The sequence below is a fragment of the Eptatretus burgeri genome, chromosome 15 (assembly GCF_056783735.1).
Source record: "Eptatretus burgeri isolate ZD-2024b chromosome 15, Ebu_testis_v1, whole genome shotgun sequence".
In the NCBI taxonomy this organism is placed as follows: Eukaryota; Metazoa; Chordata; class Myxini; order Myxiniformes; family Myxinidae; genus Eptatretus; species Eptatretus burgeri.
The window spans coordinates 595,739-620,662 of NC_140975.1; the positions used below are offsets into that span (position 1 = coordinate 595,739).

The 24,924-nt window shown below is 46.7% G+C and overlaps 1 protein-coding gene across 6 annotated transcripts in view; it reads right to left on the reverse strand.

The window, feature by feature from the left end:
- The window catches only part of FBXL4 (F-box and leucine rich repeat protein 4), a 71,522-nt gene that overhangs the window by 17,084 nt on the left and 29,514 nt on the right, over positions 1-24,924 (reverse strand). For 3 of the 6 annotated variants that reach the window (XM_085857629.1, XM_085857625.1, XM_085857630.1), the window contains exons 5-8: positions 22,818-22,889; positions 12,301-12,435; positions 7,268-7,445; positions 2,815-3,259 (exon numbers count right to left, since the gene is read on the reverse strand). In XM_085857629.1, coding sequence (XP_085713755.1) covers positions 3,096-3,259; positions 7,268-7,445; positions 12,301-12,435; positions 22,818-22,889 — 549 coding nt within the window. In that variant the 3' untranslated portion in view covers positions 2,815-3,095. Of the gene's footprint in view, positions 1-2,814; positions 3,260-7,267; positions 7,446-12,300; positions 12,436-22,817; positions 22,890-24,924 lie in introns of those variants that run through there. The other 3 variants (XM_085857626.1, XM_085857628.1, XM_085857627.1) reach the window with 2 other exon arrangements.

The following is a 24,924-nucleotide window of genomic DNA, read 5'->3' on the forward strand; positions in this document are numbered from 1 at the left end:
TTTTAGAGAGCACAGACTCCAACACTCTCCTGGGGTTGGGGGGTGACCTCCCTTTAGTGAGCAGTGACTTCAACTCTCTCTTCGCACAGCAGAGACTTCAACTCTCCGTTAGAGATCCCTGACCTCTCTAAAAAGACTCGAATGCCCAGGGTAAAGTCTGTAATCTTAAATGGCCTCCAGCCACCTAATTCAGGCCAGTCACGAAAGGTTCTCCTTTATATACCTCTTATCAATGAAGTACGATGTTACCGGTTTGAATGAATGAAATACGAGGTAAACTAAAGCCAAAATTTGAAAATGTGGTTCTTTTCTTTCCGGTATTGTAAATGCAAAAACATAGGAAAAGGTAACAGGGAGCAGTTACAAACTGGGAGAAATTAGCCTTAAACCCTACCAAGTGAACACAGCACGACCCCCCATGTGGTGACACGTAACAATCTTCAGCTGACGTTTTCCCTTCTTAGTTTACATCGAGTTGTCTCCTACCCATCCATGGACCATGCCTTTACTATACAATCCTACCTTGACGATGAAATTCCTCAATCTACCCCCACAAACATAACAACAATATTGAACATCGAGAATAACTAAAACTCCATTGTTGGGTCGCCGAAATAGGTGACCCTTATTGTCAGTAATTCTGTCTGCTTGTTTGTTTGGATGTTTGTTCGTTTGTCATCAGCATAATTGGTAGTAAACGTCGGGGGATTTTGACCAAACTCGGGTGGTAGGTACATCTTATGACCGAGTGCTTTGGAAATTGATGGTTGCTAGGGATGCTTTGGTTCCTCAGTAACAACCGAAAAACCTTCAAAATCGGTACCGTTCATGCGAAATCAATTCCGAAAGCCATTATCCCACGTAGGGTTATGAAATTTGGCACGAATGATCTACAGGTAATGCTTTATCAAATATATTCCGGTTTTTGTGATATGGAATACTTTACCCGCAGCACCCCCTACAATTAGGGTATGCACGAAAATTGGCGAAAATTGAAGGCCCCTTAGCGACCAGGTGAGTGCATCAATACGAATCAAACTTTGCAGGTTCATGGTACTCAATGAGTACTACAACTTTGCCTCAGGACATATTGACCGATTTCACTTCGGTCAGGGGTCAAAGGTCAATTAGTGCAAAAATCGATAATATGCGAGAGCTGGAGGTGCCTTCGCGCCAAATGCTACTACTCCTGGGGTTATGGTCGGATGGTCATGAAAATTCACTCTAATCGTCTGGAATACATTGTGCACAAACGATCGAGCCGGATTTTCGATTTAGATCTTTGTTCACCCACAGCACCCCCTCGAACTTTGGGGATTTCCAATTTCAAACCGCATTTTCGGTACTTTTCATTCAAATGGATACCGAGTAGTTATCAGTAGATGGAACTGGATGAGATTTGATATGCATAATCTTAAGGCGATTCCCTATCCGCTATATGACATCCATTTTGCTCTATATCTTATAGTTTCCATGTTCGGCGACCCATCGCCGCCTACCGGCTTGTTGTTTTTATTATTATTACGCATTGACTGAAACAGTTAAACATTTTATCTATTAACCCCCCAAAAATTGATATAAACGGTGTGAATTCAGAGTTTAACGATTTGTAAAGTACAGTATTTGATGAGAACGTGGTGAGCGCCTCATTTCACATTGCACACTTCATGAGTGTGCCTCGTTGCAGTGCATTACGGCATTATTGTGTGATGCTGTTTTGGACTTCAATAACTGACAGTTCACAACAAATACAAATTTCCACAACTATATTTTATGGATAAGATTCGGATGCTATCAGAAACTTTGCAGCCTGAAAAAAATGAGCAAACTACAGCAAGAGAGCCAAAACATGGAATAAAATGTTGATGCAAATAACAAGTTACACTATTTGTCAGTTTTGATATTTGTCTTCACTTACATAATACATAAACACAAGTAAATTGTTTCCCCCCCCCCCCCCACTTTCCAATACATGTTCAGCACAGGACTCGGACTCAGACTCGGAATGCCAAGTACTCAGATTCTAGTTACAGTCTTCTTTGTACCACCATTTCTTGGCACAACATTTGGCAACTGCTGGACTTGGATTCAGACCACACGACTCGGAATGCTGGACTCAATTGCAACACTGATCTCCACCAAATTTTGCATTCGTGTTTGTAGTACCCCGGGTCATAACATGGGCATAAAGAAAAGAAAGATTTAAAAACAACCAAATGGTGTATTCGAGTCGAGCCTGGTATTCCAAGCCGCGTTTCTTCAATCTCAGTCCAGGACTACCTTGATCTGGCTCGTGCTAATTTCTCACCAACATGTACAAGGAAATATGGACTTGCCCACAAAGACTTTGACTCCATCATAATAGTTAGAGCATCAACTCTGAGTCTGACAGATAAGCAGTTTGATTCTGACCATGGTAGAATCACACAAGATTAAAAATGGTGCAGTCTGCTTCCTTGCAGGACACTTATAATATAAAGGATAGAGCATTGACTAACCCCATGGGTTGGAATCAATGGTGAAGAGGACATCTCTCCTCAACTGCCCCACTGAGTGTGAAGAGGGAAAAGTGACATCATTAATGATGGCACTGCCCTGGGAAATCAAGTCACTTTCCCCAAGCTCAGCAGCCATGTTTGTGCTAAATTGTCTGGTGCTCTCTTGTGTATTTGTCTACATGTGTGTACACGATTTGTATTGCAGATCCTCCACAAACCTTGAACCACATAGAAAATAAAATAAAAAGTCTTTGCATCTGATGGCAAAAGCTGCAGGGGTGAAAGGTGAAATAAAAACAACGCTCCAAAAATGGTATCGTGAGTTTAGCAACATTTATTGGCAGAACATTTGGCAATTTCAACATTTGGGAGATAATATTAATATACAAGAAGTCCTTTCAGTGAATTTCCAAATGAAAAAAATAAAAAATATTTCACAAAACGTGACATTTGATAAACACGCCAACACGATTACTCTTGTGGCTTTTGTTTCAAGTTCAGTGGTTGGGTGATCCTCACTGACATGATACAATCGATTTCTCATGGTGGATCAGAGCGTTCCTGAGGTGTTTGTAGATCTGAACGGGCCACGTGACCTCACCGGCCATCGCTATGTTTGATAGAGACGTGTGGAAAGCTATTGGTCAGTTGGACAGCCACCACCTCATCCACCTGGGAGCAGAAGGAAATGTCGAGGAGGCGCATATACTGACAGGTATCGAGCAGGTTGAAAAGTCCTCCAGGGGTCACCAGTGGAGTGCCTACCACACGCATGTAGATATAAATTGCTTCAATGAATGGCAAACAAGGGTGAAAATAGCTTCGTCATCTGGAGCATTTATGTACAGTTAACAGGACTAAACTAGAGCGGCACTCAGAAGAGCACGTACCTTCGCCAGGCTGAATATTTTACGTTTGCGATCCCACTGATCGGCCCGATCTACATCTGGACCTTAAACATCAATCACCTTGTTCTGGTCACCTAACCTACTCATCCACCAAGTTTTGTCGTAATCCTCTGGGGTTCAAGGGTTTTCTGCACGTGTGGTGAAGATCTGAGTTCCTCATTACCACCTCATAAACCTGAGTTTTTCTGAACCGGATTTGTCGTGTTTTATGTCATCGTGTCTCGTCTCGGTGTTGCTGTTGTATCCATGTTGTATCCATGATATTTCATGTTAATTTCTTCATCGTTTTGCTTTGTTCAAGGCCTGACAAGGCATCCCCTCGGATACAAAGTGTGAAAATTATTTCTGTGTTCCTCGTTTGGTTTCCTTCTTCTACCTCCTCAATAACTTTAATTTCACCACACAACGATTCTCATTTCTATTGAAGTTCCTTATGCTTGTGGTTCTGCATCCCCCGTCCCCCCTTCCCCACCTACTTTCTCCAAAAGGAATCGACATTAAATATAAATGCTGCTTTAAAAAAAATAAAAATAATTCAACAATGCATTTTAACCCTTTTTTAATCACTTGCAAAAATCAAACATTTGTCAAGTACATTGCTTAGTTGTGTGCGATATTACTTGGAGTAAAAAAAATTTTTGCAAAGTATTGTTGCGAATTCGCGCCCGCCGGCGTGCGAATGACCACGTAACTCAAATCGCGACACATCGCCCACCGGACGGACAATTCAGTCGTGACCCTCCAGCAACTACCGCCTGGAGCCAGTCACGGGTGGGGGTTTAATCTCACCACGATCGTGCCAATTGCCCACCCGCGCAGGATAGGGTTGCGCGCCAAATTCGACCTACCTAAGTACCTGCGCAAGTGGTCGACCGGGCAATCGTACCACGCCACAGGCCGACTCCAGACACGAACCGCTTAAGCGGTTCATTACGTATTACAGGGATAACCGAGCGGAGTTATCGTCGGCCTTGACAGTTCCGATTAATTACCGGGTGTTTTAAACCCACTATCAATCCCTTACGTGATGCAAGATGGAGATTCAATACAAGGAAAAAACGAAGCGAAACGGGAAAACAGTTCACACAATGCACTTTATTCACACACACACACACACACACACACACACACACACACACACACACACACACACACACACACACACACACACACACACACACACACACACACACACACACACACACAGCCATAGTCATGCAACAAAAGCAAGAACTACAACCGAATACGACTTACTCGGGCACACTTGCACAGTTCTACTTGTCGGAAGGTGCCACACACACATTTACACAAAAAGCAAAGAAAAGAAAAGTAGTAACTTCCCTGCGCACGTCAAGTCCTCCTCCCGCGACCTCAGCTCCCAGCTCCTCTGGCATGGTTGGTGAGCTCGTGCTTCGCGCCGGCACGTGTTGGCCGCTCGACGCCACGGATGGGGTTTCCGGCGCTATCTCAGCGCGGATAAAGGGGGGGGGGAACCATTGATGCTCGGGGTTGGGAGAGGGGAATGGCAGAAGCTCCGTCCCGCCAGCGGGGTCTCGGGACCGCACCGACAGAAGACCAGACCAGACCACCAGGCGAGACGAGCCAAGACGAACGACGAGACCAGCTCCAGGACGAAGAGAAGAGACGAACGGCGAGACCAGCTCCAGGACAAAGAGAAGAGACGAACGACGAGACCAGCTCCAGGACGAAGAGAAGAAACGAACGGCGAGACCAGTTCCAGGACGAAGAGAAGAGACGAACGGCGAGACCAGTTCCAGGACGAAGAGAAGAGACGAACGGCGAGACCAGCTCCAGGACGAAGAGAAGAAACGAACGGCGAGACCAGTTCCAGGACGAAGAGACGAACGGCGAGACCAGCTCCAGGACGAAGAGAAGAGGGCGCGCCCCACCCGTGTTCGTCCTTTATGGAGTGGGCTCCGCCCTTCGCAGCGCGGGGCTCTGCCCATCGCTTGGCCCCATTTTTGGCTCCGCCTCTCCTCTCGCCCTTTCGAGAAGGTCCTCGAAAAGGGGCGTTTCCTCCTCACAGCCGCCTCACACCCCGTATCCACCAATCGCCAGTGAGCTCTCGCAGCCTCTCCCGTCAGCCCCCGGCGCCCCCCGCCTTCACCCCAGGCCCTAAATGCTTCCCCCAGACACATGATTTTATCTATTTGCTGATGACCCCACCTTCTGCCATGACATCCCTCATCCTTAAGACAGGCAGGCTGCAGCCTCTTCTCCCTCTTCAGATGTTGGGGGAAAATAAAATAAAATAAAAATAATCACAGGCTGATTAAACACTTGGAATATGTCTTTCAATCATCTCTCTCTGAAAGGACCATCTGGTAAACCCTCCTATCTACTTTCTGGGCTTTCTCTGCTCTTTCCATGATTGTACCCCTCCTCCCAGGTTTTTTCAGGGCTCTCACAGTCCACCATCAACCCTCTCTTCTGGTGAAACAACCTAAATCCAGGATCGCTGCTAACCTCGTTAACCACACCCAAATCCTTCTCAATATTCCAATTTTTCTCCTTGGAGTTTCCTTCTCATGCATACGTGTTATGTCTGTTCCATCCTGATCCATTCAGCGGTTCATCTCATCATATGAACGGAACTCTTCTGTGAGCCTTGAGTATATACAAACAAAAAAAATTGTCCACAACTTTTTAAAATTTCATTCTATACATCATTTTGGACCCATCTCTCAAAGGTGAAAAATCACTTAAAAAAAAAAAACAAAACAAACCGTTTCCAGATCCAGGTCTTCACTAAAATCAAATAAATTCGTCCTCGTCACACACCCAACCAGTCAACCAAGTTTCGTCCGAATCCATCCATAACTTTGTAATATCCTGCTATGTATCATTTTTGGTGCTTTATTAATGTTGAGGAATCACTTAAAATTCTAGTATCCAGATCCAGATCTTCACCAAAATCTAAACATCCGCTCTGTTCATTTACCCAAACTGTCCACCAAGCTTCGTCCGAATCCGTCCATAACTGTTCGAGATATCCTGCTCACAGACAGACAGACGGGGGTGAAAACAAAACCTCCATCCACCTTTGGTGGTGAAGATAACTCGTCTTTACAAGGTCTAGAGTGGGTCTGCATCAGATGAAAAATGAGGACATTTTCTCAAATCCGTGGTGACATTTGCTAATGCCCATGGGGAAGAGGACAAGCATACCTCTCAACATACAATTGTGAAAATAAGCAGACCTAATATTCGAGTGAACTAATCAACTCGTAGCTTAGTAAACCTACTCAATCCTAATGAAATGTTATAATTGTAAATTAAGGGTAATGCCTCAAACATTTGTTGTTTACACGTCTATTTCTACCTCTGCCAACAAAGATGGACGGAAGTCGTTTTCACGCCATTTGTCTGTTTGTTTGCCTGTCTGTCTGTGAGCAGGATATCTCAAAAAAGTTGTGGATGGAATTGGACGGAACTTGGACAGGTTGGTTGTGTGATAAGGATGAAACGATTCGATTTTGGAGAAGATCCAGATCTGGATACCACAATTCTTTAAATGATTCTTCACAATTGAGAGATGGAGCTAAAAACTAAATAATACATGAGATCTCAAAACGTTAAGGACGGATTTGGACGAAACTTGGTGGACGAGTTGTGGTCGGAGACAAGAACAAGCCAATTAGATTTTGGTGAGGTCCGGTTACAGATACAGCCAATCAGTGGGCTACAAAATGTAAACGGTTCAGTCTGGCAGAGGTATGCACTCCACAGAGTGCCGTTCTATTTTCTACTTGCAATTTTTATTTTCCTTCCACATCGAGCAACCGTTGACGCTCTTGGATCGATCCACACCGGCTCCCATAATCCCATCAATTACCGTACCTAGAATGTCAAGCTGCTCCAGTAATGGGCAGCAATTGGCGAGCGATTCGAGGTCAGTGTCGCTGACGGAGCGGTTAGCAGTCAACACCAGCCGGCGCAATCTGGGCAGCTCTCGCGCCATCGCAACAACAACGCCAACTCCTGCCCGCACTTTCCCACACCAACCAAGGTCCAGGTCCTGTGTGGAACAGTTCAATTATATCAACATACAGGTGTTGCATGCAGGTTCTAAAATCACATTAATTCAAGTACTGCATGGTTCAATGAAAGAGGCATGATAGTCACGAGTGTGTTTCCTAAAATAAATAAATAAATAAATAAATAAATAAATTGTAACTTTACAAAATAACCAGCCCAACAAAACCATTCAATATTACAAGTTAGCAAGATGCTGGAAAGAAGAAGAAAGGCAAAAAGGGATTTAAAATGAAGAAGAAAGCGAAGGGCTTGGGGGGATGAAGGGAGGCTAGTTGGTTGAAAGTCACAATATAAATACTGTGTAATAATAATAATGATAACAACTATAACAGCTTGCATTGATGACCGGCAACCAAGATATCACACTTTGATCAGACACCTGACCCATGGCATCCTCTTTGTTCAATTTAATTCAGAATAGGATTAAAAAGAAATCCAATTCAAATCAAATCAAATGGAAGACCAAATAGGTCCTGCATTGGAGTCATCAAAAGGAACCTAAATAAGCAAAAACCAAAGATAGAGTCATCAGGAGGAACCTGGATAGGATTCAGGTTTCAGCTGCTACTCCTCTACCTTCAAACCCATCCAGGTGCAGCCAAGTGAGCCCTATTCAAAAAATTCTTTTTCAAAAAGAACCCAGATTAAAAATAAAAAAGATTGTTATTATTGGTTCACAAGTCAGTAAGTGACCACTATATTCGTTATTGGTGTGTGTCTGTCTGTCTGTCCCGAGCATAGCTCCGTGGGTTTTGATCCGATCCTGATAAAATTTTGGTGGGAGGTTTATATCATGATCTCGTTGTGTTTTCCTGAGAATAGGCATGGTGCGCCCATTATGAGTGGAGCCACGCCCAAAAAAACGTGTTTTTAGGGGGTAGCCGATTTCAATTTACATCTTCTCCGAGGGGATTTGTCGAATCTGGCAGGGGTTTCGGTATTTGGTTAGCCCAATGGCACCTGCATAGCCCCACGGAGCTCGATTTTTCATTTTCGTCCCAAGGTCAAGGTCACAAGGTCACGAACTTAGAAAATTGCAAATTTTGACATAAAAATCATACGACCGCCCAAACTTTGAGAGCTAGGATGACAATATTTTTTATGCATAATCTTGAGGTCATTCACCACCTAAAGTCTGAAATATTTTTTATTCCCCACCTATTATATCGGAAGGATAATAAATAACTAGAAAACATCTGAAAATGCAGAGCCCGTCCATGTCCGCTTCATACTTGGACTAAACTTGACGAAAGCAACAATTAAAATAAAAAAATTAAAAAAAAATTGTACATTTTATTCAGTTGTGTTCTCCACAATCTCATAATAAAAGCTTGTTGAAGATTTGATGAGAAAAGCTCAATTGGTAGAAATGTTACAGCCTGGATATACACACAGAATCTGAATGGTAAACAAGAATTTCGATTACATTTATCGACCAATTCACCAACGATGTCATCCTTACAATGCACCTCGCCACGAGCAAATACAGCGCGCCACTTCGTTGACGAGAATATTTAGTGGAGGGGAGTAAGAAGAAGGGTAGGGAAATCGTCCGGTTCACCTGAGGCAATCCCTTCAGGTGGGTGCTTGGAATGTACTATCCTGAAGAGAGGATGAATCCTGAAGTCATATGCATTTTTGGGCTCACTACTAAACAACGCTGAAGATCACCTTAGCTCGATGATAGATCACTTCCTCACTCATCAGCTCGATACTGAAATCATCCTAGGTGATTTCAATCGACTTGAACTTGAAACTTTACTTTGAGACTTGATCCTTTGTCGATTTTCTGATGACGCCACCATCTGCCGTGACATCCCTCATCCTTGACACAGGCAGGCTGCAGCCTCTTCCCTCTCTTCAGACGTTGGGGGGGGGGGGGGATGGGGAAATCACAAGCTGGTCAAACACTTGGAATATGTCTTTCAATCATGACAAATCTCACACTCTCACTATCTCTCTCCATAATGATCTACTTTCTCAACAATCCTCTTGAGGAGGTGCAGTCATTCCAACTCCTGGGTCTCACCATCAGCCATGATCTTTCTTTGGCAAACCACATTTTAAAGTTGGCCTCCAAAGCCATCCGCCAACTGGGCATCCTCCATCATACAAAGTCATTTCTTGGCACACTTCAACTTCTATTCATGTACAAGGCTTTCATCTGCAGCTTGATGGAGTGCTGCTCTCCACTCTGAGCTGGCTCTCCTGCCTCACATCTTGCTCAGCTTGACACTGTGGAAACAAAGGCCTTCAAGATTATTTGAATATCCCACGAAGAAGCCGAGACTCTGGGCCGATTACTTCACAAGCACAGAAAGGTCAGTGGTCTCTCTGTATTCTACCATCTCCTTTCTGGTCTTACACCCTCTGCTCTTTCCATGCTTTGTATCCCTCTTGCCCACCCTCCCTCCCAGATTTATTCAGGGCTCACATGGTCCACCATCAACCCCCATCAGGTGAAACTACCTAATATAAATCCAGGATCACTGCTCACCTCCACTCATTTGTTCCTGTTTTTTTTCCCGACCTGTAGAATCAACTTCCACATACTCTTCAATGCCATTCTTCCCGCCAGGTCTTGACCACCATCTCAGGTTATCTCCAATCTTTAACCATGATCTTTTCTGCCCTCACCACCCAAATCCCTCCTCCTTCCAATTTTCCAATTTTCCCTCCTTGGAGTTTCCTTCTGTATCCATTTTGTCTACTCCAGACATGAATGTTTTGTGTTCTGCTTTTTCCCGTTATGTCCCGATCCGTTCACTGTACTTATTCTTCCACGAATCTCAACGCCAACTCAACTATATACCTGGTGTTGGCTTAATAGTTAGGGTGGCAGGCTTTGGATCCTAGGGTCCAGAGTTCAAATCCCGCTCAGCTGTGGAATTAATACCAGGTGGGGTTAACTCGGCCTGTCATCCTTCCGAGGTCGGCAAAATGAGTGCCAGCATGCTGGTATACTGTGTCGGAGTGGCTACCCGTCCAGGATTGTGCCCAATAGCCAAGGAGTCTGCTTAAGCAGCACGATCACTCTGCACAGAGTATGGTCCCAATCTCCTCTCTCAACTATGTATGCAACACCTGTGGCCACAGGCAGTGAAGAACTTCAGAGGCTTTCCCGACAACACAGAGGAGAGGCGTGAAATTGTCAGGTTGGCAAGGAAGATGGGAGAAGACTGACAACATGGAGTCTGAGGAGTTGGATGTTCTTATTGCCTCACATGCCGAGGAGCTCACTGAGGAGTTGGGAGCCATTACTAAAGTTTCCAAGGAGGAGGAGGAGGAGGAGGAGGGCAGTGATGGAGAAGAGGTGTCAAGGTCCAAACTCATGGTCAAGTTCCTGAGTGAGATACTGCAGGCCATTCGGTCAGTTACCGAGAGGCTGTTAGACGCCGATCTGGTCATGGAGCATTACCTCAAAATCAAGAGGGGGTTGGATGACGTGATGCTCCCAAACAAGGAGCAACAACGAAATCTATGGCAATCCACCAGGCAGCTCTCGATCATGGAATTCTTCCACCTCAGGAGCACCAGCACCCTCGCCTGCCTCTCCTGCATCCCATTCACTGAGTGACTCTTCAGCACCCTCACCGACATTACTTTCGGTGCATGATTCATCAGCACCGCCACATGTGTGGTCTTCAGACGATTCCATTGAGTTCACTGGATTTTAAAACATCATTTGAAAAGCTGTGTTTGTTTGTGCAAATAAAAATTTGAAATTGTACTTTTTACTTTTCCTGTACAGTTGGTTAATCACTTTGAATAAACTGTTAATCACATTCCTTCAATAAACATTGGAAACGGTACCTGGTGTTGTCTTTTTTTTTTATTTTTTTGGAAGCATTTTTTATGAAACTAATCATGAGCATTCGCAGTCGAAAAGATTTTAAACTTTAAAAAAATTTCCTCGATGAAGCAGGCACCGCCAGGAACCTATCACCCTTTTTTGCAGTGAAACAATTCACGGGGTCAACATTCGTGGAATTTTTCATGAATCAGGAACCGCCGGGAACCTATCCCCCTTTTCCCATTGAAACAATGCATCGCCATTTGCAGATTCGCTAATCGCGGCATTTTCCAGGAATGCATCTGCGAATTGCGGGGTCCAACAGTATCGCGCTAACAGACAAACAAACAGACAGACAGACACTGGTGAAATATATCCTCCGTGCCGAGTCTCATCGGGGTATACAGAATGATCGATATACATTACAGGAGACTTGTGTGCAGACAAACATAGACGCACGAATGTGCTTGGCTATCTTGGACACATATCCTGTTCAAGGGACAAAATCAATCTATGGATAAATTGGACAATAATGTTATTGTCACACGAGACAACTTTGTCGATCAAACACATCCGTGGTCATTCAGATGCTAGTCAAGCATGTAGGCCTTGCAGCACAACTCAACAAGCAGGCTCAAAATTATACTATGGCCGCCTTCGCACATTACTCAAGCCAACAGTCAGAGGGATGCCGCAAGGCCCGACAGAAATGCTGTGAATACTATCTGACACAATTTGCCATTGCTGCAGATGCTACACAAAATCTGTGCCTTCCGCAGTACATAAGGTTAAATGAGACAACTTTGTCCCAGTTTCAATGGAGGGGGAAAAATATATATATATATATTTTTTTTTTTTAAACTGCAAATGCTTGTAACTGCAGAGTCAACTTGTTATACAAATTACATTTGATGTGAGAATGAGCAATCTACATCATTTCGTGTTAAATTTTAAATATCTTTGTCCCAAATATACCACTTTCACCTTATTCAATCACCGAAACCTTCAAGCATTGTATCCATGTTTCTATCAGGTCATTCACCTCAATATTCTTACACCGGGATGCTAGGTGTGCCAATCCGACCTCCGTCAGCTCACTAGATCTCCACATGTCGAGCGAGCGAAGCTGTTGGCAGTTTGAGGCCAGAACGAGTAAGACCAGGTCAGGTTCTTTCACCTAAGGTTAGAAGGTACAGCTGATGAGGAACATGCGCCATGACACCTATTGCTCCAGGGGAAGGAAAGGCTTTTGCCAATACGATATCACATGGGACCCTCACTCAAGGAAATTTCCAACAAAGATGTCATCAGCGGCAGTTTCCTCGAAACATGCAGTACGGGTCTCTTTTCTTGTTACAGGCATGAGCCTGGATTAAAACTCAATTCCTTTAGCATCCCCACGCTTTTTGAAAAAACAACGGCCGGGTATTGTAATCTGCTCCGTTTGTCTGTCCGTCCGTCACGCTACCTCCTATAAATGGTTGGACATAAATTCACCAAACATGGTACTTCTGATCACCACATGGCATGAAGGTCCAAGAGCAGTATCATTTTGGTGCCGCCACCTGGAGCAGCGTCAAAAGATTGAAGACCAAAAAAAAAAAATGCAATTACAGGCATATTTTAATGAAACTTTGTATATGTAATGAACAATGCGGGATGCATGAAATGTGTAACGATTTTTTGGATTTGACCCCAGGTTCATGTTGTAGGTGGTGGGGACTTCAGGTCACAGAGGTCACAATGGAAAAGAAAAAAAAACATTTGGTTTTGGGTTATTCTTGGTGGAACTTTTTGACATCTTTCAACTTTGCTCGAGGTAGTGTCGATGCAAATTTCTCCAAAATTAGCATAATGGGTTTAAGGGTGATAAAAAAATAAAAAAGTTGCCAATTAAACTTGATTGATAATTAACTTGAAAAAGTAAATGTTTTCAGCATAGAGCACAATGTATTATTATAACCCTTTAATCATTTAATGGGAAATGTACTCAAATACATGATTATTACATCAATGTGCTTGAACATGTGTATTTTAATAATATATTGGCATTTTTAAATGACCTTGTATCTCTTTTCTGTATTGGAAGATAATCAATCTGCCCAATAAAAATGTCCCTTGTTCCCCAAAACAGATCGACCTTCCAAATAATCTTTATTCAGTTAGTGATAATAATCACCTCGTATTTTATTTAGCTTAAGGGATATATACATATATATATATATAAATATTGTTACGGTTGTGGAAATTCGCAAACCACCATTCAGGTCCCGTAGGTGAGATATCTCTGTAAGTACACGTGTAGTTAGCCCAAACCCGTTGTTTAGAGGGAATAAATGTGATTCATTCGGGCTGCGACTCTTTGAGATAGCCGTTTTTCTGTTCTCTTTATTTTGAACCAACCACGTCTCAACCGCCATCACACAACAACCACCAACCACAACGCCGCTTCACAACAACAACGCCAACAGCCACGATCTTTACCTTCACAAACATCGCATCACCGCTCCCGCAAACATCGCATCACCGCCATTCCAAACGTCGCCATGGCCATAAACCACCACCATAAACCCTCCACCACCTTCACCTCTCCTCCTTCTACCGCCATTCCCGCACCACTTGTGAGCACCGAGCGTCAGGCTGTCCTGGGCTCGTACGGAACGCGCGCCAAGCTGCGAGTGCAAAATGCGGCCTTCCCGAGGAGAATTCGGATCAGGAATGCTACACGCCTACTTCTGATCCGTCCAATCAGCAAGCGCGGGGCGGTTTGACCCCGCCTCCAGACGCATCTGTGTGGAATGGAGATATGCAAATTCTAGGATCAGGGAAGACTCACGCCCCTTTTCCTCCGTCCAATGGGCGAGCGTGGCTCCACCCCCGAGCTCGTTCTGATCCAGAAATTTGCATATGGGTTCTCCTGCCGGCCTATAAAGCGCCAAGCGCGGGGCGAATTTGAGTCGAGTCAGTTTTGGAGAGCAGAGTGTGGCAGCGGCAGAGTGTGGCAGCGGCAGAGTCGGTTTGGGTCGAGTCGGTCTCGTCGGTTTGGGCAGAGTCGGCCTCAGAAGAGCGGAGAGCGTTTTGGGCAGAGTCGGGTTGGAGCGCAGAGTGGAGTCGGGAGGTGAGGGCGTACAGGTGGTTTGCTGCAGTCGGCTGAGGAGAATTGGGGAAGAGACCGAAGAGCTCGGGTCTGAGGCAAGGAAGACGGCGGTCGGTGACGAGGTCGCGGTGGAATCGCTCGTCACGGGACCCAAGCAAGTCAGCTATACTCTTTCCCCAGAGCATCAACAACTCCCGCCCTTTTTTTCCCCCGCGCTGAGATAGTGCGAAAAGGGAGCCCCGTTCCCACCCCACTCCAAGCAGTGCCAACGAAACCCGCGAAGGAGCACGAAGTCGGGGCACTGCCGCGCTGCCACATTTGCAGCTCATCACAAAGACACGGGTAGGATCCACCCGGTCTCGCGGACCTGACCGCTCTTTCAGGTCCCGCGCAAATATTGGCCCACAGGCCCCGTTGTCTTTGAGGGTGGCCCTTTTCTTTTGTTTCTGTGTAAACGTGTGTGTGGCGCCAGTCTGGTGAAGTAAAACTGTGTAAGTGTTGCCGTGTGTACACGTAGTCGGTTGTAGATCTGCATTGTTGTGTTTCTTTTGTTGCAATTGCTTTATGTGCATTCTGTTTAATTGTATATATGTGATCTCCGTGTGCCGCAGAATAAATGTGCATCATGTTGAACTGTTTTCCCGTTTCGCTTCGTCTTTTCTTTAATTGAATCTCCATCTTGCTTCACGTAATGGGTTGGTAGTGGGCTTAACACGCCCGATAATTAATCAGAACCGTCAAGGCCGACGATAACACCGCTCGGTTATCCCGATAGTACGGAATGGATCGCTTCAGTGGTCCGTGTCCGGAGTCGACCTGCGGCGAGGTGCGATCGCCCAGTCTACCCTCCGCGTGGGTACTTAGGTAGGTCGAGTTTGGCGAACAAGCCTATCCCACACGGGGGGCCGATTGGCACGATCGTGGTGAGGCCGAAAGGCCCACCCGTGACCAGCTCCCGGCGTTGGTCCGAGAGGGTCACGACAGAATTGTCCGTCTGGTGGGCGACGTGCTGCGATTCGAGTTACGTGGCCGTTTGCACGCCGGCGGGCGCGAATTCGCAACAATATATATATATATATATATATATATATATATATATATATATATATATATATATATTGTTGTGGTTACCAAATTCGCAAACCACCATTCAGGTCCCTTAGGTGAGGTATCTCGGTAAGTGCATGTGTAGTTAGGCCCAAACCCGTTGTCTAGTGGGAATACATGTCATTTATGCGTGCTGCGACTCTTCAGGATAGCAGTTTTTCTTTTACTATCTTTATTTTGGACCAACCGCCATGATTACAACCACAACCACCGCTTCACCACAACCGCCACGACCTTCACGTCACACCTCGCAACCGTAGCATCGCCACCGTTCTTGCCCCGCTGTGGGTGCCGGTGTTGGACTCGTGCAGGGCGTGCGTCGAACAGCGTGTACAAAATCACGGATTTTGTGCTTCAAAAACGGATCAAAAACGACACACGCCCACTTTTTGCCGTCCAATCGGTGAGCGAGGGACGATTTGGCCCCGCCTCCAGGACGATCGATATATGCAAATTTGTGGATCAAAAAGCCTTCACGCCCACTTTTTCTCGGGCCAATGGCGAGCGAGGTGAAAGGTCAAAGATGAGAGGGCGAAGTTACGGGGCGGATAAAAGGACCGTGTTCGTCAGTCAGGAGAAGAGGAGAGTCGAGAAGGGGAGAGTCCAAAGAAGAGTCCAAAGAAGAGTCCAGAGTCGGAGAGTCCCGAGGCGGAGAGGCGGAGAGTAGGAGAGTCGGAAGCAGAGGGTCAAGACTTCGCGGGCGGTGGAGCTGCTCGTCGTGTGCGGAACGGAGGGGACGGAGCTGTGGAAAGGCGGTGACACCAGACGAGGGGGTGCTCGCGTCGTGCAGGAAGCTGCACCCGAGGGAGGCCGACAGCGCGACCTGGCCGAGGTGGAGACGCTCGTCACACATAATAAAGATCCTCTATACCCCGAGCATCAGCAACCCCCTCCTGTTTCCCCCCGCGCTGAGATAGTGCGACCAAGGGGGCCCCTTTCCCACCCCCTGCCAGACACTGTCCGCGGAGTTGGGGCGCCATCGCCGCTCCGCGTCTCATCACCAGACGGTTAGGCGCGACCCGGTCTCGGCCTCAGGCCCGCCTCATCCTTGAGGGTATTCTTTCCTTGGTTTTGGGTATGTGTTGTCGGCGCCGTCTGTGAGGTAGAATTGTATAAGTGTTGCCGTGTGCTCGGTAGTCGGTATTAGCTCTGCATTGTCTTCGCTTTTATATTTGCTTTTTGTGTAAATGGCATTGTGTTTTCGCTTTTATATTTGCTTTTTGTGTAAATGGAATTGTGTTTTTTGTGTGCTTTTGGTGGAATTGAATATGTGTGCTTCCCGTGTGCCGCGAATAAATGTGCTTTTGTGTTGAACTGTTTCCCGCTTCGCTTCGTCATTTCTCCCATTGAATCCTCATCTTGCTTCACGTAAAGGGTTGGTAGTGGGCTGAATACGCCCGATAATTAATCGAACCGTCGAGGTCGACGATAACACCGCTCGGTTATTCTGATAGTACGGAACGGGTCGCTTAAGTGGCCCGTGTCCGAAGTCGACCTGCGGCGAGGTGCGATCGCCCGGTCTACCCTCCGCGTGGGTACTTAGGTAGGTCGAATTTGGCGAGCAACCCTACCCCACGCGGGGGCTGATTGGCTCGATCGCGGTGAGACCGAAAGGTCCACCCGTGACTGGTTCCCGGCGTTAGTCCGAGAGGGTCACGACTGGATTGTCCGTCCGGTGGGCGACGTGTCGCGATTCGAGTTACGTGGCCGTCAGCACGCCGGCGGGCGCGAATCCGCAACAATATATATATATATATATATATATATATATATATATATATATATATATATATATATATATATATATATATATATATATATATATATATATATATATATATATATATATATGGTGTCCCAAAAAAATGTACTCACATTTTGGCTCCTCATAACTCATTGAATTTTTCATTTATTTTCAGATCAAATTGACCATAATAATGGCAGAATCTCACACTCTCACTATGTCTCTTCGAAAGGACCGTTTACAAAACCCCCCCATCCACTTTTTCAACAATCCTCTGGAAGAAGTCTTTTCTTTCAAGCTTCTAGGTCTCACTATCTGCCATGACCTTTCCTGGGAAAGTCACATTTCCAACCTCGCCTCAAAAGCCAGTCGCCGACTGGGAATCCTCCGTCGTGCAAAGTCCTTCCTCGGCCCTCTTGAGCTCCTGACCACTTACAAAGCTTTTGTCCGTAGCCTGATGGAGTACTGCTCTCTCCTCTGGGCTGGTGCTCCTGCCTCCCACCTTTCTCGGCTTCACGCTGTCGAAACCAGGGCATTTAAGATCATCGGCATCTCCCGCAATGAAGCTGAGTCTTTGGGCCTCTCACTCAATCACCGCAGGTTGGTCGGTGGTTTTTCTGTCTTCTACCGACTCCTCTCCAGCCTTGCCCCCCTGCTCTCTCTGCGATTTGTCCCCACCACATTTCCACAGGGCGCTCAAGGTCCGCCAACAACCCCCTTCTGGTAAAACTACCAGAATCACGAATCACTGCTCATCTTCACTCTTTCATTCCTCTTTTTTCCCGCCTTTGGAATAAACTTCCTCACTCTATTCTTTCCCATTCTTCCCTCCAGGCTTTCAAAACAGCTGTTCACCACCACCTCTTATCTTCCCCCATCCAAATCCTCGATCTTTTCTACCCCCGATAATCCACCCAAGCCCACTTCCTTCATTTCTCCTGCTTTCCTTCCTGAAAGTCCCTGAAATGTCCATCTTCTCTTCGCCAAGTTCCCCGTCCCATCCCCATCCCTCTCCCTTCCACAGTTCACCTAATGTGTCTGTTCCCCACTGTTTTGTCCGTTCCACTCCCGCCCCTCTTGTCTCATGCCTCCTTGCTGTTAGAATCACATCCGTCGATTGTCCAGAATCACATCCGTCGAGGTCGGCGATAACACCGCTCGGATATCACTGTAGCACGGAACAGACCGCTTAAGCGGTTCGTGTCCTAGGCCGACCTGCGGCGAGGTACGATCGCTCGGTCGACTTCTCGTGCAGGTACTTAGGTAGGTCGAATTTGGCGAGCAACCCGATCCTGCGCAGGTGGGCAATTGGCACGATCGTGGTGAGCTTAAACATCACCCGTGACTGGCTCCTGGCGGTCGTTCCAGGAAGGTCACGACTGAATTGTCTGTCCGGTGGGCGACGCGGCTGCCATTAGAGGTACGTGGCCGATCGCACGCCAGGCGGCCCAGAATTCGTAACATTGGTGTACAGAAGTGTGGGATTCGAATCCACCTTGGTCTCCAACTAAATTTACGGGAGTCGGACCAGTGGTGTGCGAAGCAACCCCCCCCCCCCCGTTCCCCCCAAATTACGAGCGATTCAAATTAATTTCTTCCGAGAAATAAGATGGCGTTTCAAGGCGAGCGGGAGCCGGGGTTAGTACGAATGGATTTAGAAATGTTAGAATCCATGGCCCAGGATGAGAACCTCGAGCAGGAAATGCTTATGGTGCAGGATGAATTTCCCCAACAGAACCCAGAACCTGAAATGGGCACGGCAGCGGCAGAGGCCGCGGGGGATGACACCCCCACCCGCCCCCGAGCCTTGCCAAGCCGACTGCACTCGACATGGCTCAGTTGTTCGCCATGCTGGAGGAGATGAATAAAGCAATAAATAGCAAAATAGATGGAGTGAACAAACAAATGGAAACAAACATAAAAGAAATAAAAAGCGGAATGAAAGAAGAAATAGAAGAAATGCGGGGTGAGATGCAGAGCATGGGCATAGGCCTGCAGGCAGGCATAATGGCAATTGCGGGGAGCGAAACGCGGGCAGTGGAGCTCAAAATGGCACTGCCACGTGCTGGAGCGAACGAGCTGGGGGAGTGCAGCGGCTGTCAGACCCGCAATGGAGGCGGGTGAGGGCAAATTAATTTTGGAGACGCGTTGGGCGAGACTCGAGCAGGTGACGGAGAAAGTGACGGTGACACAGAGGGAAAAAGTAAAGGGGGTGACAGACGTGTACGGCAAGACACGTGGAGACGGCAGAAATAATAGCTGAGACAAGGGAGGTAATGGGTGATGCAGTGACTGAGTTGGCAGAGACACGGGAGATAGAGGGTGAATTGGACGGGGTGAAAGACGAGCACACACACACACACACACACACACAGAGGTTTCTCCACGCGGGCGTGTGTGAAGCTCCAACGGGCAGAGCACATGTGTTCGTATGGGGAACCCCTCGAACACGAGGCTTGTTTTGAATGCGCAGGGTGACGTCATGGCTGCACGTAGGGTTGGAATCCGGCAGGAGGGGAGATCCCTGCCGGATGGTACCATCCAAGAGGGACGAGGTACGCGAACAGCTGCCATGACGTCATGCAGAAAAAGCGTGCAGGTTGCGAGTTGCCGCGCTGGTACACGTGCATTAAAAAAAAAAAAGAAAAAAAAAGCAAGCCTCGCTTCGGGTGAACAGGATTCCCTGGCAAGGGGTGGAAGACCCCCCTGCCAGGGCACAGGATAACACTGGTTTGGGGGAAGGGTTAGTGTTAGACCGGCTTCATGGGGCAGGGGTAAGTTCTCATGGAACCCGTGGAATGGATTAGTTAGAGGGATTTTAGTTGAGATTTGGGAAGGGAGATGGAAAAGAATATTTCAGGACAGTGACAGACTGTGAGTGTGTAGATGGGACATAGCTTAGCTACGTAGTGTTAAAAGGATGTGCTATAGTGTAAGGGACGACGTGGGAGCACAAGTTAGTTAGGGGATGCAGTCAGCAGAATGGCAGAGTTCAGCGATGGAGTGTTGAAGAGTAGTGAGGTGGAGACATGAGTGAGTGAGGCCAGCGGGTCTGTATGTATGGAGTGATTGTGGAATGCATGGTGCGATGAGTGATTGGGGGGAGGAGTGATTCCCGCCCAAGGGACCCTGGGGTAAGTGTAGAGTGAGTTAGTGGGTTGGTCAAATTGACAAAATGGAGGTCGTTTTGCTGTTGGTGGGAATGTAGGCTCGATACCCATTTGGAGGGGTGCAGGAGCCCTGTTTACGGGCTGGGAGCGTGGCTGCGAAAGGTGAGTATTGCTAAGTGGGTACCCCGGGCACCGGGCTTGTCGGCCGCGGTAGGCCAAGGGCCCATGGGGGGCCGGGATAGTGTAGTGGGCACGGGTGCGCCCGCATGATGCGGGGGCCCGGGCGCCATATGCCACGGGGACAGTGTACTGGGCACGGGCAACCCTCGGAAAGGTGCCCGGGGCGCCAGCCTGCCACGTGAACGTTTCAGGTGAGTCGCTAGAGAGGGCATTCCCCGGTGTTGAGGGAGCTGGTAGGCTCGGAGGCAGTGTAGTGCCCGGGGGTGCCATCGTAGGAGAATCGGCAGAGGGTAGTTCCTGCCAAGGGAGCCACGTGTCCCAGCCATGAGACCGTGCAAGGGCATGAGGGAAAACTGGAGGGCATGGCCCGAGATTTGAGAGGACACCAACACAGGCGACGGGAACCTGGGTTTTTAGAACCAGTAGTTTAAGCAAGAGGCGCTTGTTGAAAGCCCAGGGGGTAGTTTAAAAGTTAAATGGTTCGGGTAGATTAGGAAGTGAACCCCTCCGCACCATCCATCCCTTCGCTCTCGTTGTGGGGTTGCAATTGTAAGTTGTAATTGCAAATGTGTTTTGCACCCCCGACATGTTTGTCTTAGCGCCGGCAATTTATTTAAGTCGTCTGTATGACTGGGTTTGTTTCGTTAGTTACTCAGCCCGTAGGTTATTTATTTCAAATAAATATCAAATGCGGTTTGATATCGGAAATCCCCAAAGTTTGAGGGGGTGCTGTGGGTGAACAAAGATATAAATCGAAAATCCGGCTCGATCGTTTGTGCACAATGTATTCCAGATGATAAGTGTGAATTTTCATGACCATCTGACCATAACCCTAGGAGGAGTAGCATTTAGCGCGAAGGCACCTCCAGCTCTCGCATATTATCGATTTTTGCACTAATTGACCTTTGACCCCTGACCTAAGTAATATCGGTCAATATGTCCTGAGGCAACATTTGTAGCACTCATTGCGTGCTATGAACCTGCAACGTTTCATTCGGATCAATGCACTCACCTGGTCGCTAGGGGACCTTCAATTTTCGCCAATTTTTGGGGATACCCCATTTGTAGGGGGCGCTGCGGTTAAACTATTCCATATATCACAAAACGGAATATATTTGGTAGAGCATCACCTGTAGATGATGCATGCCAAATTTAATAAACCTACATGGGATAATGGCTTTCGAAATTGATTTTGTGTGAACGGTACCGATTTTGAAGGTTTTTCGTCTGTCGCTCAGGAACCAAAGCGTCCTTAGCAACCATCACAATTTCCAAAGCACGAAGTCATAAGATGTACCTACCACCCGAGTTTGGTCAAAATCGGCCCACGTTTACTACCAATTATGCTGATGACAAACGAACAAACATCCAAACAAACACAGAATTACTGACAATAAGGGTCACCTATTTCAGCGACCCAATACATACATATATGTGTATATATATATATATATATACATATATATATATATATATACACATATATATATATATATATATATATATATATATATATATATATATATATATATATATATATATATATATATATACATATACATATATACACACACACACATACAATGGTGCCTGAAAGTCTGGCTGAAAACAAGAGTCCAGCTTAAATGGAATGCGTGTGAAAATAATGACAAAACTCCCATCAACCTTCAGGTCATAAATATTCCTTAGCCCTTCGAATTTAAGCTAACCTCCAGATGGCTGCTGCCACAAAGCTGCGAGTGATTTCCCCCCTGAACCCCAAAACGTCAGCCGTGGTGCCAGGATGTCTGGAGGATGAACAGACTGAATAGTAAATTAGAATTCAAAGTCTCCATGTACTGCAGAATCAGAGGAAGACTGTGTTGCTCATTGAAACTCCTCTGAATTGTCCATAAAATCGATATGTTTGTGCTCGTTTGCATTTTTTTTGTCGTTGTTTAAATAAATGACACTAATGTACAGGAGGAATTGAGAATTTATTCAACAGTGGGAAGCGTGGGGATTTGCGATGGGACACCATGGACTTCAAGTTACCTTTATTTTTGCAGCAATTAAGGTTCAAAAGGGATCTTGTACTCCGTAAATTGCAATGAAGGATTGGACGACACATTGTTTGGAGCTCATCGTGGTTAATCATAACCACAAATTTTCCTCGTGTATCAACGATAACCATTTATATTTACATTCCGAGGCATCAAAATATCAAACAAATCAGTTGAACTCATCCCAAGCTGGACGAAAATCAGTTGGTCTTCACAATCGTGCAGGACCATCATTTAACTGCAAAACACCTCCATGGTGGTACAAAGAGGTGCACATACCTCCAAACAGCCTCCGAGGTTGAGATGCCTCAACTCCGTGCACTTGGAAATGATCCACAGGAGACTCTCCGTCTGAAACAAGATGGGAGTACGATGTCATCCTTTAACACTGGTAAAATAATCCACTGAGCACGAGAGAGAAAAGATTCACTTTGGTCGTGTCGAAGAATTCTCAATTCCTCTTATACATTTGAATCACTTATTACAAGACACACATATGCATGTGCAGAACCAGAGGAGATTTCATAACACGAGCAACATGCTCTATCCTCTGATTCTGTAGTACACCGATTTTTTGAGTTCTTATATAATATGTAGTGGTGGGGGAGGGGCAAGATCATGAGACAAAGGTTATCCCTGAGACTGCAGCCCTTTGGGTGCTGGGATAGATCAAACATGGGCCCTTGGTAGTAGTTATCCAAAGGTCAGGAGGTTCGCCCAAATTCAAAGGGCTGGGGAACGATTTACAATCTGAAGTTGATCAGAGTACAAAGAGATATTTGGACATTACCTAAACACACATGCCATTGAAGTCAGACTGGAGCCTCCAGCCAGACTTCCAGACGCCAATATAATTGTTTATAGATGAGAATCCCTTAGCCAAATAAGATACATGTTTGAGTACATGGACGTAATAATCATGGTGTATTCAAATACATTTCCCATAAAAGGGTTATAACAATACATTGTGCTCTCAGGTCAGGTCAGGTATGGGAGCATGTGCCAGAACAGCGCGTCGCTGCGTCCACTTTCCGCCGGTACTCCAGGGGCCTCCGTCTGGCCATCCCCCAGGCAGATGCCAGGCCCATCCCCATCTCCTTGAGATGATGGTCAACCTGCTGCAACCACGAGGCACGTGGTCGGCCCACTGGCCTCCTCCACTCATGAGACTCCCTCGCTGAGAGAATCTGGTGAGCAGGATCAGCGTCAGGAAAACGAGCCACATGTCCATACAGCCGCAGCTGACGCTCACGGACTATGCAGGTAACAAATCTCATCCGAGTCTCTCTCAGCAACCGCTCGTTGGACACAAAATCCGACCAGCGATAGCCAAGGATTCTCCGAAGAGACCTGGTACCAAAGGAATTAAGTCTCCGTCTCAGATCCTTGGTCAAAGTCCAAGTCTCGCACCCATAGAGCAAGACTGGAAGTACCAAGGACCTGAAGACTCGGACTTTCGTCCTCCCGCACAGGTACCGGCAGCGCCACACCCCATGATCCAGTGAATCCATGACTCCCCAGGCCCGACCCAGACGTCTCTTGACCTCCGGCTCACAACCTGCGGAGACATGAATATCACTGCCAAGGTAAGTGAATCTATCCATGACCTCAACATCCTCACCACAAACAGACACAGACAGGACAGCAGCATCCAAGATGTCACCGAAAGCCTGGATCTTTGTTTTGACCCAAGAAATCCGTAATCCCAACGGCTCCGACTCCTCATTCAGCACCTCGAGGGCCCCCAAGAGGATGTCTAAAGTCTCCGCAAAGATGACTGCATCATCTGCAAAATCAAGGTCCGAGATCTTGACATTCCCAAACGATGCACCGCAACTTGATCTCTCCGACATCCCCCCAAAAATCCAGTCCATACAAGTGCTGAAAAGTGTGGGGGCAAGTACACATCCCTGACGAACTCCAGTAACAACTGGAAATAAGTCAGAGGCGGTACCACCACACTTCACAGCACTCTCAGTACCAGAGTAGAGTTCAGACATCAGATCGATCAGTTTCGGTGGCACCCCACGAAGACCAAGAATCCTCCAGAGGACATCCCGATTCACTGAATCGAACGCTTTACAGAGATCAACATAGGCTGCAAGCAGCCCCTGCCGAAACTCTCGTCTGCGTTCAGTGAGGACACGAAGAGCAAGGATACGGTCAATCGTTGACCTCTTTGGTGTAAAGCCTGACTGCTCTGGACGCTGGTGCTCAAGCAGATGGTGGCGAACCCTATCAAGAATTATCCGAGCAAAGACCTTGCCCGGCACTGAGAGCAGCGTCACCCCTCGGTAGTTGTTGCAGTCTTGGCGATCACCCTTCCCTTTCCAGAGAGGGACAACAAGGCCCCTCTTCCAGTCAGTTGGGATGATGCCTGTGTTCC